The sequence below is a fragment of the Bufo gargarizans genome, chromosome 3 (assembly GCF_014858855.1).
Source record: "Bufo gargarizans isolate SCDJY-AF-19 chromosome 3, ASM1485885v1, whole genome shotgun sequence".
In the NCBI taxonomy this organism is placed as follows: Eukaryota; Metazoa; Chordata; class Amphibia; order Anura; family Bufonidae; genus Bufo; species Bufo gargarizans.
In genome coordinates this window covers 336630025-336647399 of record NC_058082.1, presented here as the reverse complement: position 1 = coordinate 336647399, position 17375 = coordinate 336630025, and the positions used below count along the sequence as shown (strand labels likewise).

Below are 17375 nucleotides of genomic sequence, written 5' to 3'. Positions count from 1 at the left end.
AAAGTGTTTAAAAAAACAAAAAACGTATTCATTAATGACATAGAAGATGGGATTAATAGTGCTATTTTGATATTTGCGGATGACACCAAACTTTGTAATACGGTACAGTCTATGGAAGATGTTAATAAGTTACAAGCTGACTTGGACAAACTTACTGTTTGGGCCTCCACTTGGCAAATAAGGTCCAATTTAGATAAATTTAAAGTTATGAAGATGGGGCTAATAATCTGCATGCAGCATATGTTCTAGGGGGAGTAAAACTGGGAGAGTCACTTGTTGAGAAGGATCTGGGTGTATTAGTTCATAGACTAAATAACAGCATGCAATGTCAGTCAGCTGCCACTCCCTACGACTGGAGAAAAAAAGATTCAGTCATTAGAGGCGACAAGCATTCTTTACAGTAAGATTTGTGAATCTCTGGAATAGCCTGCCGCAGAAGCTTGTCACAGGAAATACAGTAGATGGCTTCAAAAAAGGTTTGCAACACAACACTTATTTTGTCTTGTTGTATTGTCCTAATAAAAGTTTCCCAACACAGAAGCACCCCAGCCATGCAATGCAGGGAACTGCCAAAATTAAATGAAAGGGGTTGCACAGCAGTTTACTGCACAGAAGGTGGCTGGGGAGCCACTGTGTAGGGGGAATGCTTTTCTCCTTCTTTATTTTCATTATGAAGTGATGGCATATCCTAGTAAAATACTACCACCTTACAAGATGGGAGAACCCTAATAATAATAACAATAACCTTTATGTAAATACAATGCATGTGTAGAATCTTCAGACCCTTTCAGTTTTTTTAACTTTTATATTTCAGCCTTAAAATTTTAAATAAAAATCAAGTTTTTCCCCTATTATTCTGTACTCAATAACTCATAATATCAAAGTGGCAGCAAAATGTTTGACATTTTTGCTAACTTATTGAAAAGGGAACTAAAATCGTGCATTGACATACAGTAAGTATACAGAGTCAGATCCTTTACTCAGTACTTAGTCAAAGCACCTTTGGCAGGCGATTACAGCCACCAGTCTGGATGGCAACCATCAGTGGACAACCATTTTCAGGTCTTTCCAGAGATGTTCGATTCAAGTTAGGGCTCTGGCTGGGCCACTCAAGGACATTTACAGAGTTGTTCATGAGCCACTCCTGTGTTGTCTTGGCTGTGTGATTAGGGTTATTGTCTTGTTGGAAGGTGAACCTTTGGCTCAGTCTAAAGCCCAGAGCACTCTAGATCAGGTTTTTATTATGCATATCTCTGTACTTTGCTCCATTCAGCATTTCCTCAACTCTGACCAGTCTCCCTATTCCAGCCACTGAAAAACACCCTCACAATGTGATGCTACCACCACCCTGCTTCACTGTATGGATGGTACGGTATTGGGCAAGTGATGAATAGTGCCTGGTTTCCTGTAGACATGATGCTAAGAATTGAGGCCAAAAAGTTAAACCTTGTTTTCATCAGACCAGAAAATCTTGTTTCTCACAGTCTGAGAGTCTGCAAACTCCAGGTGATCTTTCATATGTCTTTAATTCAGGAGAGTTTTTTTTCTGTCCACTCCCATAAAACCCAGATTGGTGGAGTGCTGCAGTGATAGTTGACCTTCTGTAATTTTCTCCTATCTGCAACAATGATCTTTGGAGCTCAGCCATAGTGACCATTGGTTTCTTAGGCACCTCTCTTACAAAGGTCCTTCTCCCCTGATTACTTAGTTTGGTGGGGTGGCCAGTTCTAGGAAGAATCCTAGTTGTTCCAAACTTCTTCTTCAATTTAAGAATTATGGAGGTCATTCCTGGGAACTTTTGCTGCAGCAGACATTTTTTTGTACTCTTCTCCAGATCTGTGCATTCACTCAATCCTGTCTCAGAGCTCTAAAGGCAGTTCTTACCTCCTTATGGCTTGGTTTTTGCTTTTATATGCATTGTCAGTCATGAAACCTTATATAGACAGGGGTGTATCTTTCCAAATCATGTCCAATAAACTGAATTTACCAAAGGTGGATTCCAATGAAGGTGAAGAAACATCTCAAAGATGATCCAGAGAAATGGGAAACTCCCAGAGCTAAGTTTTCCTTCTTAATAAATTGGCATAAATTTCTAAAATTCAGTTTTCACTTTCTCATTATGGGTTATTGAGAGCAGATTGATGGTGGACATTTATTTTACCACAAGGTTGCAACATAACAAAATAAGAAAAAAAATGAAGGCATCTGAATGTCTTAAGATAGTGCTGTTACTTAATGGTAGCTTTCTGTGTTTGCCTTGCAATCCTTTTTGTCTCAGGGATCCGTAGATTCTTCTCCTCAGCTGTTTCTTGTCTGGCACTCCCAACCTCCCTACAGCCAGGTCTATAAATATTGGGACATCGACACAAAATTTTGGCTCTGTACACCACCACAATGGATTTGAAATGAAACGAACAAGATGTACTTTAACTGCAGACTGTCAGCTTTAATTTGAGGGTATTTACACCCAAATCAGGTGAACGGTGTAGGAATTACAACAGTTTGCATATGTGCCTACCACTTGTTAAGGGACCAAAGGTGATGGAACATAATAATAATCATAAATCAAACTTTCACTTATTAATACTTGGTTGCAAATCCTTTGCAGTCAATTACAGCCTGAAGTCTGGAATGTATAGACATCACCAGATGCTGGGTTTCATCCCTGGTGATGCTCTGCCAGAGCTCTACTGCAACTGTCTTCAGTTCCTGCTTGTTCTTGGGGCATTTTCCCTTCAGTTTTGTCTTCAGCAAGTGAAATGCATGCTCAATCGGATTCAGGTCAGGTGATTGACTTGGCCATTGCATAACATTCCACTTTTTTCCCTTAAAAACCTCTTTGGTTGCTTTTGCAGTATGCTTTGGGTCATTGTCCATCTGCACTGTGAAGCGCCGTCCAATGAGTTCTGAAGCATTTGGCTGAATATGAGCAGATAATATTGCCCAAAACACTTCAGAATTCATCCTGCTGCTTTTGTCAGCAGTCACATCATCAATAAATACAAGAGAACCAGTTCCATTGGCAGCCATACATGCCCACGCTATGACACTACCACCACCATGATTCACTGAGCAGTTCCTTTCCTTCTTCATACTCTTTTCTTCCCATCACTCTGGTACAAGTTGATCTTGGTCTCATCTGTTCATAGGATGTTGTTCCAGAACTGTGAAGGCTTTTTTAGATGTCTTTTGGCAAACTCTAATCTGGCCTTCCTGTTTTTGGAGCTTACCAATGGTTTACATCTTGTGGTGAACCCTCTGTATTCACTCTGGTGCGTTCCTTCTTTTTAAGAATGTTCCAAACAGTTGTTTTGGCCACGCCTAACGTTTTTGCTATCTCTCTGATGGGTTAGTTTTGTTTTTTCAGCCTAATGATGGCTTGCTTCACTGATAGTGACAGCTCTTTGAATCTCATCTTGAGAGTTGATAGCAACAGATTCCAAATGCAAATAGCACACTTGAAATGAACTTTGGACCATTTATCTTCTCATTGTAATTGGGATAATGAGAAGGATGCGTTCCCAGTGATTATGCACGTCCTAGGTCAATTTCATGAAATTTCTAACTTCTCTGTTAACTTTTCGAAGTCGACAGTTTTAAATGTATCCTTACCAGCAACGGAACAGTCTATTTTGCAAACTACTACGTCCTTTCAATGGACGTCAAAGAAGATAACGTTCCTAGGAGTAGAACTTACCCCTGAATTTGACCGACTATATGGTGAGAATTTTCTACCTATTCCTAAACAACTAGAAGAACTAATTGGTAGTTGGGATATCCCGTTTGTCTCTTGGTTCGGCCGAAAATCCCTGATAAAAACGATACTTCTCCCAAAAGTACTATACTATCTACAAGCCTTGCCGATCTCTATCCCCTTAGCTTTCTTTCAAAAAGTCCAGAAGATTTTTCTCCAGTTTTTGTGGGGAGGAAAGAAAGCGAGGATACCCTCAGCTTATGTGATCCGGCACCCTACGAACGGTGGTATGGGAATACCAGATGTATACACTTATCATAAAGCTATTCTTTGTACCAGGGGCCTGGATTGGCTACGCCCTACTCCAGGGCGTCTGGACATTAGGGTGGAGGAAGAGATGTCGAACATTCCGTTACGCTCCTTACTCTTCCTTGATCTGATAAAGGTTAATAAAATATTGAAAACACATAGTTCGATCACTAAGAACACAATAATACGGTGGTGTAGCTTGAACATGTTACCAAAACTGATGCCTAACTATGCTTTACTTATGCAAGTGAGGGATGTTATGTGTCAGTCCAGTCTATGTTTCTGGAACACGGTCAAGGAGGAAGTTAAGAATAATACGACACCGATATTATCCTTGTGCCCAGATACTGATTTACCATCATTGTCAGAGTTGGAGTCACATCCTGCCCTGAAACATTGTACTATGTTCCAAATAGCACACTGTTATCAAGTGTTCAAAAAATTGACTAGAGCTCCAATATGGGGCACGCAACATACGAAATTTGAAAGAATGGCCTTGCAAAAACTGGAACCTAAAAAGAAGATCTCACAGTTATACACTTCAATTAATTCCTTCACTATTACGGCTAGATGTAGATTCATTGAAAAATGGGAGGAGGAACTAGCTATAAAGTTTGATAGAGGGGAATTGCCGAGGGTTTTATTAGCTCCAGGAAAAGTATCTCGATGTGTAAAGCTGCAGGAAAACAGCTACAAAGTTCTTACGCATTGGTATTATACACCACAACGTTTACATGCTATGTTCCCAGAGGTTAGCCCCATTTGCTGGAGATGTGATCATGATGTGGGAACTCAGAGTCATATTTGGTGGTCATGTACTAAAATACAAACTTATTGGCAAATGATCTGTGGGGATTTATCCCGTATAAGTAGAGTACCAGTCCGGGCGTCGCCCAAGTTATGTCTTTTTAGTTTACTAGGAGAAGTAGCTGGTAAAAGATTGAAGGAGAATAACATCTTGTGTAAAATATTACTAGCTGCTGCACGTATTCTTGTGGCGGTATATTGGAAGAAACCCGAACCCCCACCTATGCAACATTGGTATCTGAAGTGTGACCAAATTTATAGAATGGAACAGTTAGCTCACTGGGATTCCAGGACACCCCAACGTTTTGCAGATATATGGAGGCCGTGGAAGGAGTTTAGGGGATTTACTGACTAAGATGGTACCCCCTGAAGGTTATGACAAGGTCTATAGAAATAGTTCAATTAGTGACATAATTGTGATAAGGAGATATACCATGCCTAGAAATATAACTGGGACACGAAGTTCTATCGTGCCTCTACTGTACCTTTACCCTCTTCCCCTTGGACTTTCCTCACCCCCATCTTTCCCCCTCCCCCATCCCATCCCCTCTGGAGGATGTTCATCCCCCACAGTTGTGTTATGTTATGCCTGATGAAACGATCTACTGATGTTATTAATATCATTGTATCAGATGTAATGATTGTCACTTAAGCATGCTGTTGTATCTAAGACATTGTCAATGCGACTCTTTTATTGAATTTCAGTATATATTCAATATCGCTAAGAAACAATAAAAAACAATTTGAAGTAATTGGGATAATGAGGAAATAACACACACCTGGCAATGGAACAGCTGAGAAGCCAATGGTCCCATTACCTTTGGTCCCTTAACAAGTGGGAGGCACATATGCAAACCGTTGTAATTCCTACACCGTTCACCTGATTTGGATGTAAATACCCTAAAATTAAAACTGACAGTCTGCAGTTAAAGCACATCTTGTTTGTTTCATTTCAAATCCATTGAGCCAAAAATGTTACAATTGTGTTGATGTCCCAATATTTATGGACCTGACTATATATTCCCCTCTCCCACTTCTCTGGTTGCCAGATATAGAGCTTCCTGCCTGGACTTCTATACTGACCCACTGGAGCTGAGTTGCTTTTATCCCTAGTTGTCGTACCAGAGCATTACCCTCCGGATCCCTGTTGGTTGTTTGTTGTCGCCCACCTGGGACTATTTGTTTTGTTAGTATTGTCTGTCCTCTCCATAGTGTTTCCCTTTAGTGTTAGTGGTGCGGACTAATGTTCCCATCGCCCTATTCACTACGTAGGGCTTATCTTAGGGAAAGCCATGGTTTAGGCACGTGATCGGCGTACAGGTGAGAAACCCGTCTAGGGACGTCAGGGCAGTCAGGTGCCAGCCTCAAGGTGAGTTAGGGGTCACCATATTTCCCTCTCCCTTGGACAGGGCCTTCCTTTTCCCTCCCTTTGCGTCACGTATGTCTTGATACTGGCCTACCAGAGTACCATAAAATCCTCCTGTGGGCCTAAGCTCTGACAATAATGGACCCTAATAAAACATGTCCCCCAAGGTCCTATATACACATAGAGTGGGCCATCAGAATAATTTCTGTGGTGGTAAAAATATCAACATGATTTTTAGATAGCATAGTAGAACACCCCCCCCCCCTCCCCTTTCCCCAGTATTCGTTTGATTGGCTATACAATTGTCAATATCTTATTCCTAAAACTAGAAAACAAAGTCTGTCTAAACAAAACCATGAAAGCAGAGCAACTTCACAGAGAGAGGAGATCAGCTCTCATAAACCCTATCCTTGAATTGGGGGTTCCTCAAAGCACCCTAGATCTGGTGGAGCCATTTGAAAGGTCAGGCCGAGGATACCTTAACCTGCAGAAGGGGTAACATATAAAAACCAATACAGATGAAAAATCCTCCAAGTAATACTGGACCGAATCCATTACTTGGCAGTGTGTGGCTCATGGTAGATTTAGGCCATTTACCAACATCACCTGTGTCAATGTTACTTCGATCTTGGCTCTGTTAGATGTAGTAATTAAGGAACTTATAAATAGAGATGGCCTTGCGGTTCACGGCGAACTCTGTTCATTTGCTGTTCGCCGAACAGGCGAACATATGGCAATGTCCGCCGGCGCCATATTCTTTGCATTGTCCAGATTTTTGACCAATGACACATCCATCAGGTGCGACAGGACAGCCAATTGAGACGTTTCAGCACATGGACAAACCCCTCACCCTATAAATAAACCCAATCTGGCCGCCATTTTACATTCAGTCTTTTGCCAGTGTAGTGAAAGGTTGCTGTGTGGAGCAGGGACAGACTGTTAGAGACACCAAAAGCTAGCTAATAGGGCCAAAAAAGTCCTTTTATGGACTGATGCAGGTGTGCTATCAATAGGTGTGACATACTGAGGGGTGTAATATACTTATAATCTAATTTCTAACGTAGTAAGTATATTATAGTGCATCTGAATTGTGCAGCAGTTGTGTGTGGTTCTGCTGCGATACTGCAGCTATACAGAGGGACAAACGCTATTGGAACAACTACCGTAATTTTAACTGGTGTGCTATACCAGTTGCCCCCAGAAAAATCTATTATATAATTTCTATATAGTGCATTTGTATTGTGCTGCATTTGTGTGCGGTTCTGCTGAGATACCACAGCTATACAGAGGGACAAACGTCATATTGGAACAACTACCGTAAATTTTAACTGGTGTGCTATACCAGTTGCCCCCAGAAAAATCTATTATATAATTTCTATATAGTGCATTTGTATTGTGCAGCATTTGTGTGTGGTTCTGCTGAGATACCGCAGCTATACAGAGGGACAAACGCCATTGGAACAACTAATTGCAACTGCTCTTCTATAAGGACTTTGTCACAGGGTCATTTTGAAAATGAAAGGCAGAGGAAGAGGCCGGCCATTCCGCAGAGGTGGTAGGGGTCAGGCAGGTGCACCAGGCTGGAGCCTAAGTGGGAAGTTGGAGAAGGTGCGTGCGATTACGTCAAAGGATGCACCAGAGTTGGTTGAGTGGCTTACTCAGCCTTCCGCTTCTGCACCCTCCTCATCCTTTGTATCTGCACCCTCCTCACTCTCTGCTGTGTGCACCCCAAGAGTGAGGAGGGTGCACCACCACTATAGCCCCTCCACTCGAAGTCAGAAGAATTATTTTCCCATCAATTACCAGACCTTACTGATGCACAACCATTCTTGGCATCGGACGAGGAAGAGGAGGTAGCAACGGCCACCTCCCAGCGGTCTGACGACAGTACCCAGATCAGCTTATGGAGGGTGGTCCCCACTGTTGCTGCCTTCGCCGAGATCTCTAATGTCAGTGGTGGTGAAGGTGACAATGATGACGTGTCAATGGATGTCACGTGGGTGCCCACAAGAGAGGAAGAGGAGGGGATAGGGAGGAGAAGGAGGAGAAGCAGGCAGAACTTGCAGTGCACAGGAGGCAAAAAGGAGATTGCAAATGTATCTTGAGTGAGCCATCCACCATGCACTGTCACATCTTGTGCTCCCAGGATGCCGGCACGTGACTCCGCAGTGTGGACATTTTTTTAACTTGTCAGCTGCTGATAAAAGTGTTGCAATCTGCAGCCTGTATTGTCAATGCATAAGTCACGGAAAGCCCAGCACTCACCTAGGGACGACCACCTTAAGAAGGTGCCTGGCTTCCCATCACCAAGCCCAGTGGGAGCAACGCTGTCAGAACCCACAAAGCCACACTCCTGGTGCTCCAAGCCCTGCCTTTTGTCCTTCTCCTCTGTCTTCCCATTTGTCCTCCACCTTCCACCGTACCATCATCGCGTTCATTTGGCACAAGGCAGCCTTCCATGGCCCAAATGTTCGAGCATAAAAAAATGATGGCGCCGGATAATTCTCTTGCCCAATGGCTGACCGCTGGCTTGTCAGAACTGCTGGCCAGCCAACTACTGCCTTGTAAATTGGTGGACTCTGAGGCCTTTAGAAAATTTGCAGCCATTGGCACACCGCAATGGATGGTCCTGGAAGGAAATATTTCTCCCAGAAGGGCATCCCAGGACTATATGGCCACTGTGAACTGTTACACCTTCCTGCAGGGTTGTTTTGGGCAGAAACAGGAACAATCGACACCTTTGTAGCTTGTGCGTCACACTGTTGCCAATTTATTTAGCAAGTTGCTCAAAACAACAAACAGAAACCAAAATAACAATAACCGTCTGGCTCCTGCCTATCTTACTCGGCAGCCCTAGCTAAACTCATAACACAAAACACAAAAGAGCATTTTCAAGGGGAAAACAGAGCAACTAACAGTTCAGTAGTTAGGTGGAGAAGCCAACCGCTCTCAGAGCTCCTAGGCTTGCAGCTTCTCAAACAGACTGCCCAGATTCCCAGAGAGAGAGCTCCTGGGTCAGGGCTGCTGACTTAATTAGTACATCTGTGTGAGCAGTCCCCCAGGCAGGTAAAACCCGGACTGGCTCCGGGTGGTCAGGGAACCCACCCAACTCTTCCCTGACCGGCTCCAGCACCCTAAACTGGCTTTCTTTTTCCCAGGAAGCTTCTGGATACAAAGAAAACCAAACCTTCCTGGAGCCTTTTAACACATGAAGTGCCGGAAACTTGGTGCAATGTACACACCATCCAGCACTTTCTCTGCAAAACATTGTGACACCCTGTCACACCACGTTCAGTGATAAGTGAATCTCTGGTACAGTTTCGGTACACGTAGTCTAGCAAACACAGGCAGGGAAGGTACATAACTTTTACTGCCCACTGGGGGATCTTTCTGACAGCCGTCAAGCATGTAACCCGTGGCACCCGTGTGGATTTGGTGTTACCGCCATGGATTGCATGCAGGCCTGCCTCTTCTTCTCCTCCTCCTACTCCATCCTCCGTTTTATCCTCGGCTGACTCCTCCTTTTTGACTGCTACCACCTCTACCGCTGCACCCCCCAAGCTCCCAGAATCTATTTGACGTGCCAGGTGAGACATTGCCATGCTGTGCTGCGGCTTTTGTGCCTGGAAACCACACCGGTCCTCTACTGCTTTCAGCTCTGCGGTCACAGGCCGATCAGTGACTAACCCCGCTCAATTTGACAGTTGGTAAAGTAGTGTGCGACAAGGGTGCCAATCTGCTGAGCGCACTGAAACAGGGCATGGCACACGTCCTGAACTTGAATTCATGCAGCAATTCGGTACCAAATACCCCGGGGATCAAGGCCGTCTTGCAGCAGGCCAGGAAATCTCTGGCCATTTTAGAAGATCTTACAAAGCCATGACTCGGCTTGCTGACGTTCAGCAGCAACACCACTTGCCTGTCAGACGTCTGATTTGTGACTGCCCGATGCACTAGACCTCCACCTTGTACATGCTTGATAGACTTCTCCAGCAGAAACGTGCGTTAACGACTACCTGTACGAACCCTGCGGCAGGACAGGTTCTGGGAGCTTGTTTTTTTTCACCGCACCAGTTGCTGCTCATGCGTGATTCATGCAGACTTCTGCGGCCATTTGATAAGATCACTAAACTGGTCAGTCGCAGCCAGGGTGCCATCAGTGACATCGTACTTTACGCCTTCTTTCTGAAGTGTGCATTCTGTCATTAATCAAGCCGTCGAGGAGCAGGAAGATAAGGAAGTCGCAATGCTGAATGAATTCCTAGGGGGGCTACTCCATGTGAGACAAGACAGCAGGAGTCTGAAGAGGAGTCATGCCCTGGGGGGATGAGGAGGAGCAAGAAGAGCAGGCTTTAAAGTTTTCTGGGATCGCTGGTTTGTGGATGGGGGGAGGAGACCGAGGACGACATTCTCCTGGGCGATAAGCAGGAGCCAGGGCGCTCCACCACTTCCAATTTAGTGTAAATAGGGGCCTTCATGCTCCAGTGTTTGAAGAGGGACCCCCCGCATAAAAAGCATGAAGGGAAAGGACCAGCACTGGCTGGCAACGTACTTAGACCCCCGGTACAAACAAAAAATTTTACCAGCATCACAGAGTGCTGTCAGAATGCAGAATTTCCAGGCCTTGCTGCGAGAGATGCTGCATTCTGCTGTTGCCGACACTGGCAGAGGAATTTCCACACACAGAGAAACTGCGAGTGCCAATCCTACAGCGCATGCAAGAATAGGCGGTTTGTGTTGGTCACTTCGGATATGAGATCATTCTTGCAGCCAACCTATCGACAGCCACCCTCCGGATCCAGCCTCAGGGAACGCCTAGACCTACAGGTGTCCGACTTCATCAGGTTAACGGCCGATGTGGATGCTCTGAGAAGCGAGGAATCCCTGGACTACGGGGGGTGCAGACTTGACCTGTGGCCAGAGCTGGCACAGTTTGCCATGAAACTCTTGGCTTGCCCCTCGTTGAGTGTCCTGGTCGAAAGGACGTTCAGCGCATCAGGGGGGATCGTGACGGTTAAACGCACTGGCCTAGATCTCGGAGGAATTCAACACCTGTGACAACCACGTTTAACCACCTCCCGACCGCCTAACGCACGGATGCGTCCGGAAGGTGGTTGATTCATTCCTCCTGGACGCATCCGTGCGTCATCTCGCGATAGCCGAGATTTCCTGTGAACGCGTGCACACAGGCGCGCGCGCTCACAGGAACGGAAGGTAAGCGAGTGGATCTCCAGTCTGCCAGCGGCGATCGTTCGCTGGCAGGCTGGAGATGTGATTTTTTTAACCCCTAACAGGTATATTAGACGCTGTTTTGATAACAGCGTCTAATATACCTGCTACCTGGTCCTCTGGTGGTCCCTTTTGTTTGGATCGACCACCAGAGGACACAGGCAGCTCAGTAAAGTAGCACCAAACACCACTACACTACACTACACCCCACCCCACCTGTCACTTATTAACCCTTTATGAACCACTGATCACCCCTGATCACCCCATATAGACTACCTGATCACCAAGGTCATTGATCACCCCCCTGTAAGGCTCCATTCAGACATCCGTATGATTTTTACGGATCCACGGATACATGGATCGGATCCACAAAACGCATACGGACGTCTGAATGGAGCCTCACAGGGGGGTGATCAATGACAGAGGGGTGATCACCCATATAGACTCCCTGATCACCCCCGTCATTGATCACCCCACCTGTCACTTATTAACCCTTTTATGAACCACTGATCACCCCTGATCACCCCATATAGACTCCCTGATCACCCAGGTCATTGATCACCCCCCTGTAAGGCTCCATTCAGACGTCCGTATGATTTTTACGGATCCACGGATACATGGATCGGATCTGCAAAACGCATACGGACGTCTGAATGGAGCCTTACAGGGTGATCACCCATATAGACACCCTGATCACCCCCCTGTCATTGACCACCCCCCTGTAAGGCTCCATTCAGACGTCCGTATGTGTTTTGCGGATCTGATCCATGTATCCGTGGATCCGTAAAAATCATATGGACGTCTGAATGGAGCCTTACAGGGGGGTGATCAATGACAGGGGGGTGATCAATGACAGGGGGTGATCAGGGAGTGTATATGAGGTGATCACCCCCCTGTAAGGCTCCATTCAGACGTCCGTATGTGTTTTGCTGATCCGATCCATGTATCCGTGGATCTGTAAAAATCATACGGACGTCTGAATGGAGCCTTACAGGGGGGTGATCAATGACAGGGGGTGATCAATGACAGGGGGGTGATCAGGGAGTCTATATGGGTGATCACCCCCCTGTCATTGATTACCCCCCCTGTAAGGCTCCATTCAGACATTTTTTTGGCCCAAGTTAGCGGAAATGGAGACTTTGTGAGAAAAAACAAAAAAAAATCAATTTCCGCTAATTGCTATGAACTCGCAATGCCCCTCAATGAATAACTTGGGGTGTCTTCTTTCCAAAATGGGGTCACATGTGGGGTATTTATACTGCCCTGGCTTTTTAGGGGCCCTAAAGCGTGAAAAGAAGTCTGGGATCCAAATGTCTAAAAATGCCCTCCTAAAAGGAATTTGGGCCCCTTTGCGCATCTAGGCTGCAAAAAAGTGTCACACGTGTGGTATCACCGTACTCAGGAGAAGTTGGGGAATGTGTTTTGGGGTGTCATTTTACATATACCCATGGTGGGTGAGATAAATATCTCGGTCAAATGCCAACTTTGTATAAAAAAATGGAAAAAGTTGTCTTTTGCCAATATATTTCTCTCACCCAGCATGGGTATATGTAAGATGACACCCCAAAACACATTCCCCAACTTCTCCTGAGTACGGTGATACCAGATGTGTGACACTTTTTTGCAGCCTAGGTGGGCAAAGGGGCACACATTCCAAAATGCACCTTTCGGATTTCACCGGTCATTTTTTACAGATTTTGATTGCAAACTTCTTCTCACGCATCTGGGCCCCTAGAATGCCAGGGCAGTATAACTACCCCATAAGTGACCCCATTTTGGAAAGAAGACACCCCAAGGTATTTTGTGATGGGCATAGTGAGTTCATGTAAGTTTTTATTTTTTGTCACAAGTTAGTGGAATATGAGACTTTGTAAGAAAAAAAAGAAAAAGAAAAAAAATCAGCATTTTCCGCTAACTTGTGACAAAATATAAAAAGTTCTATGAACTCACTATGCCCATCAGTGAATACCTTAGGGTGTCTACTTTCCGAAATGGGGTCATTTGTAGGGTGTTTGTAATGTCTGGGCATTGTAGAACCTCAGGAAACATGACAGGTGCTCAGAAAGTCAGAGCTGCTTCAAAAAGCGGAAATTCACATTTTTGTACCATAGTTTTTAAACGTTATAACTTTTACCCAAACCATATATTTTTTTACCCAAACATTTTTTTTTATCAAAGACATGTAGAACAATAAATTTAGCAAAAAAATGTATATATGGATGTCATTTTTTTTGCAAAATTTTACAACTGAAAGTGAAAAATGTCATTTTTTTGCAAAAATTTTGTTAAATTTCGATTAATAACAAAAAAAGTAAAAATGTCAGCAGCAATGAAATACCACCACATGAAAGCTCTATTAGTGAGAACAAAAGGAGGTAAAATTCATTTGGGTGGTAAGTTGCATGACCGAGCAATAAACAGTGAAAGTAGTGTAGTGCAGAAGTGTAAAAAGTGGCCTGTTCATTAAGGGGGTTTCAGCTAGCAGGGTTGAAGTGGTTAATTGAATTTCCTCATGACAGCCCACAAATATCCGCCACCACCCAGAACAAATAATGGTCCCTGTCTTAGGTAAATACAGCGGAATAAAAGGAACACCTGTGACAACCATGTGTTGTCAAATTTCAACTATCATTTGTTTTTTTTTTCAAGTGGGATTTTGTTAGCCATGTTTTTAATCCAATTTAATATTTTTTGTTCTTTTAAACATATGTATTTGACATGTATTTGTACTGGCCTGCAGTAAAATTGATATCTAATGACCGTTAGTGATGAGCGAGCATGCTCGGCCGAACTGCGGTTTGGCTCGAGCATCGCTATGCTCGGCAGATCCGAGCGCTCAGCCGAATAATTTGGGTGCTCGAATACAATTTAATACAATGGAAGTCAATGGGAGAACCCCAGGCACCCCCTGCTCAGATGAGGTTAGAAATTGAGGGAAACCCCATCATAAAGGTTTGGCAACAGCATTAAGAGGATAGCTGGATGTGTCTTAGACTACTATTATGTACGACATACTATAGACAACCACACAAAGGTTATATGTCAAAAGCCAGGTATGTACAAGCCATCCATCTATCCATGAGACAGATAATAGCCAGCATACCTTACAATGGTAGCCTTGTGCACTATGAGATATTCCAAACCAGCTCTCATCTGACTGAGAACAAGTAAACCTCAAAGTTATTTTGCATCTGTTGGATGGCTTGGGTGGACTTGCACACCTAGATCAATATCATTAGGGAGACAAAAAGTTTTCTTGCCTTCACAGTTTTCATAAAGTTTGCCCAATCATTCCTTTTTTATTATAAGTGGGTTAACATAACAATCTTACAAATATCAAAATCTATCACATTGTTAATGTTTAACTGAACAAAGCAAAATTCCCAGCACACACACCCAATACCTGGTCTGTAATTGTGGATGCCCATGAACTTTCTAATGGAGCAGGTTCCCAAAAATGTCTTGAGAATGCTTGTCTTTTCAGCCTTAAAAACTGGTTTGTAGCTTCATCTGAAAAAAATGATGCCCCTAAAATACCTGTATTTAAAAAAACACATATACACAGTTTAGTATTTAATTGTTTATTATAATATCATAATAAGAATTATCGCAAACTTGCCACTAGAGAAGTTCACAATGAAGTGCAGTTAGGGGGTCACACAGTGGGCAGACAATTTTTTTCTTGTCTGTACATGCTCCTTTATATGTAAAGCATGCTGTACCTTACAGGGCTTTCCCACAACAACATGCATTACTTATCCAGAGGAAAGGTGCTATATGTTGTGAGGAATCCATATTTTTGGACCTTCAAAATCGCTAGTTTCGAGATCCTGAGTCCCCCATTCTTAATCACCAGCATGTCTACAATGAGGGGGAGTTGTACGGGGCAGCATTAGACTTTGCAACTAACTTTTTCATAAAACTCTGTGGGAGATATGTAAGGAGATCCACTCCATAAAACACCACTGTCCTATGTATTAATGAGGATCCACCAATCTAACACTTGGGTGATAAATATTGCATATCCTATTCATATAACAAAATTATGAATGTGGATAAAAGTGAATAACCTATGCTTTCTAATTAAATAACAGTTTTTGTGCCTGCTATTTTTACATACCATTACTAAATTATTATTTTAAGCACCGTATTATCACTTTATACATACGTTTTTCAGTATAATCACCTAACCATTCATATGGTGTAATACATCCACCATTGTTCATTCAAACTATTAACCAAAACATAAAATTTTTCTTACCTTGCAATAACAGAGAGATTTGAAGAAGAAGAATTAATATACGACCCATTGCAAATCAAGTGTTGGTAATGTTTCAAAAAATGTCTCTGTAAAAATTAAGACTGAAAAAAGATTGAGATTCCTTCAAACACGGTACAAATATATATTTTTTCTTCTGTAGAAATTAGTAAGACATAAATAAGTTTTTCTCCCTCTCTGTCACTTGCTGTGACCTTTGAGCCTGCAGACTGTTTATGTACTGATTAACATGGGATTAGATTCTTGTACGATGAAAGTGCCAAGCCTAGCTTGTACTTTACTCCATAGATTACTAGGATGCCACGCTGGAAAAAGACAGTATCAAGTACTACGTAAATAAGTAAACTTCCATATACTTGCTTTTTTTTTTTTATTATGAATTTTCCACACAGAGATACACTGATATAATTACATTAAATCCATGTTTTCCATGTGTTTATGTGATTCCCTCCCATAGTCTAAAAATATACTTAATGATAAGTAATGTTTTTATTTTATTTTTTGGGAAACTGATCCTAGTGTAAGAAAATAATACTTGGTGCAATCATCCTAACCCAGCAGCAAGTGTGAATCTTCAGAACTTAATGGAAGTTGCCTGAACTGAAAGGTGCAGATACTGGACATAGATTCCTATTGGAATAAGGTGTCTTCCAATGTGTTTTTGATCCTTACAAATTTCCACTTTGGGAATGCATTTAATGTATTTGTGTATGTGTGTGTTTTAACAAATTAATTATTGAGTGTTAAACACAAACAAACGTATGATAAACACACAGCATTTATACAAGGAAGATATTTGCAATCACGCATTAAAAGTGACAAGTTACTAAATGGACACCTTTGGGGTATTTTTTTATCATTATTGCCGTCTACTTATTTTAGGCTTAAAAAAATATAATTTCTCCTATTTGTCTGCCACATGCTCCAGGTTTCACTGCATCTGCAGACAGTTGCTTATTCTTCACACTGCATTCTTTCAACAAGATTCTCTCATGGCTCTATCTCTAACCATTATCTTTACTTTCAGATAATAAACACTAATTTAAGATAAATTCTTACCAGTTTGATAATTTAGCTTAATAGAGTGCTAATAAAACTAAGGATAAGGGCTATAGAGCAGCTTTCTGAAAGATTCACTTTTTTGCGATTATATTTATGATAGTCATTATATGTAGAATTGAGCGGACACCAGATGTTCGGGTTCAACCGGTTCGGCCGAACTTCACAAAAAAGTTTGAGGTTCGGGACCTGAACTTGACCCCGAACCCGAACCCCATTTAAGTCAATGGGGACCCGAACTTTTGAGCACTAAAATGGCTCAAAAAATGTCACGGAAAGGGCTAGAGGGCTGCAAATGCCAGCAAAATGTGGTTAAGAGCATGGCAAGTGCTTTGCAAACAAATGTGGATAGGATAGGGAAATGACTTAAAATAACATAAAATACGTTAAAAAAATCTTGATCTAGGAGGACGAGGTCCATATGGAGTAGAAGGTTGAGGAGGCAGTGGAAGTGGCAGTGTAGGTGGAAGTGGCAGTGTAGGTGGAAGCGGCGGTGGAGGAGATAGCCTACTGGTTTAATTATATTTTTTTTATTAGCGTACACCACAAAACATTGGGAAATATAACCTATGATAACCCCCTCCAGCTGTGCTAAACAAACGTTCAGACAATATACTGGCTGCAGGGCCGGC

At 42.9% G+C, this 17375-nt stretch overlaps 1 protein-coding gene across 1 annotated transcript in view; it reads right to left on the bottom strand.

The window, feature by feature from the left end:
* C3H3orf85 (chromosome 3 C3orf85 homolog) overlaps positions 1 to 15897 on the bottom strand; it is a 56452-nt gene extending 40555 nt beyond the window's left edge. Inside the window, exons 1-2 of the mRNA XM_044288024.1 lie at positions 15667 to 15897; positions 14809 to 14942 (exon numbers count right to left, since the gene is read on the bottom strand). Of these exons, the coding sequence (XP_044143959.1) occupies positions 14809 to 14942; positions 15667 to 15715 (183 nt within the window). The 5' untranslated portion in view covers positions 15716 to 15897. The remainder of the gene's footprint in view (positions 1 to 14808; positions 14943 to 15666) is intronic.
* Between the last annotated feature and the right edge of the window lie 1478 nt (positions 15898 to 17375).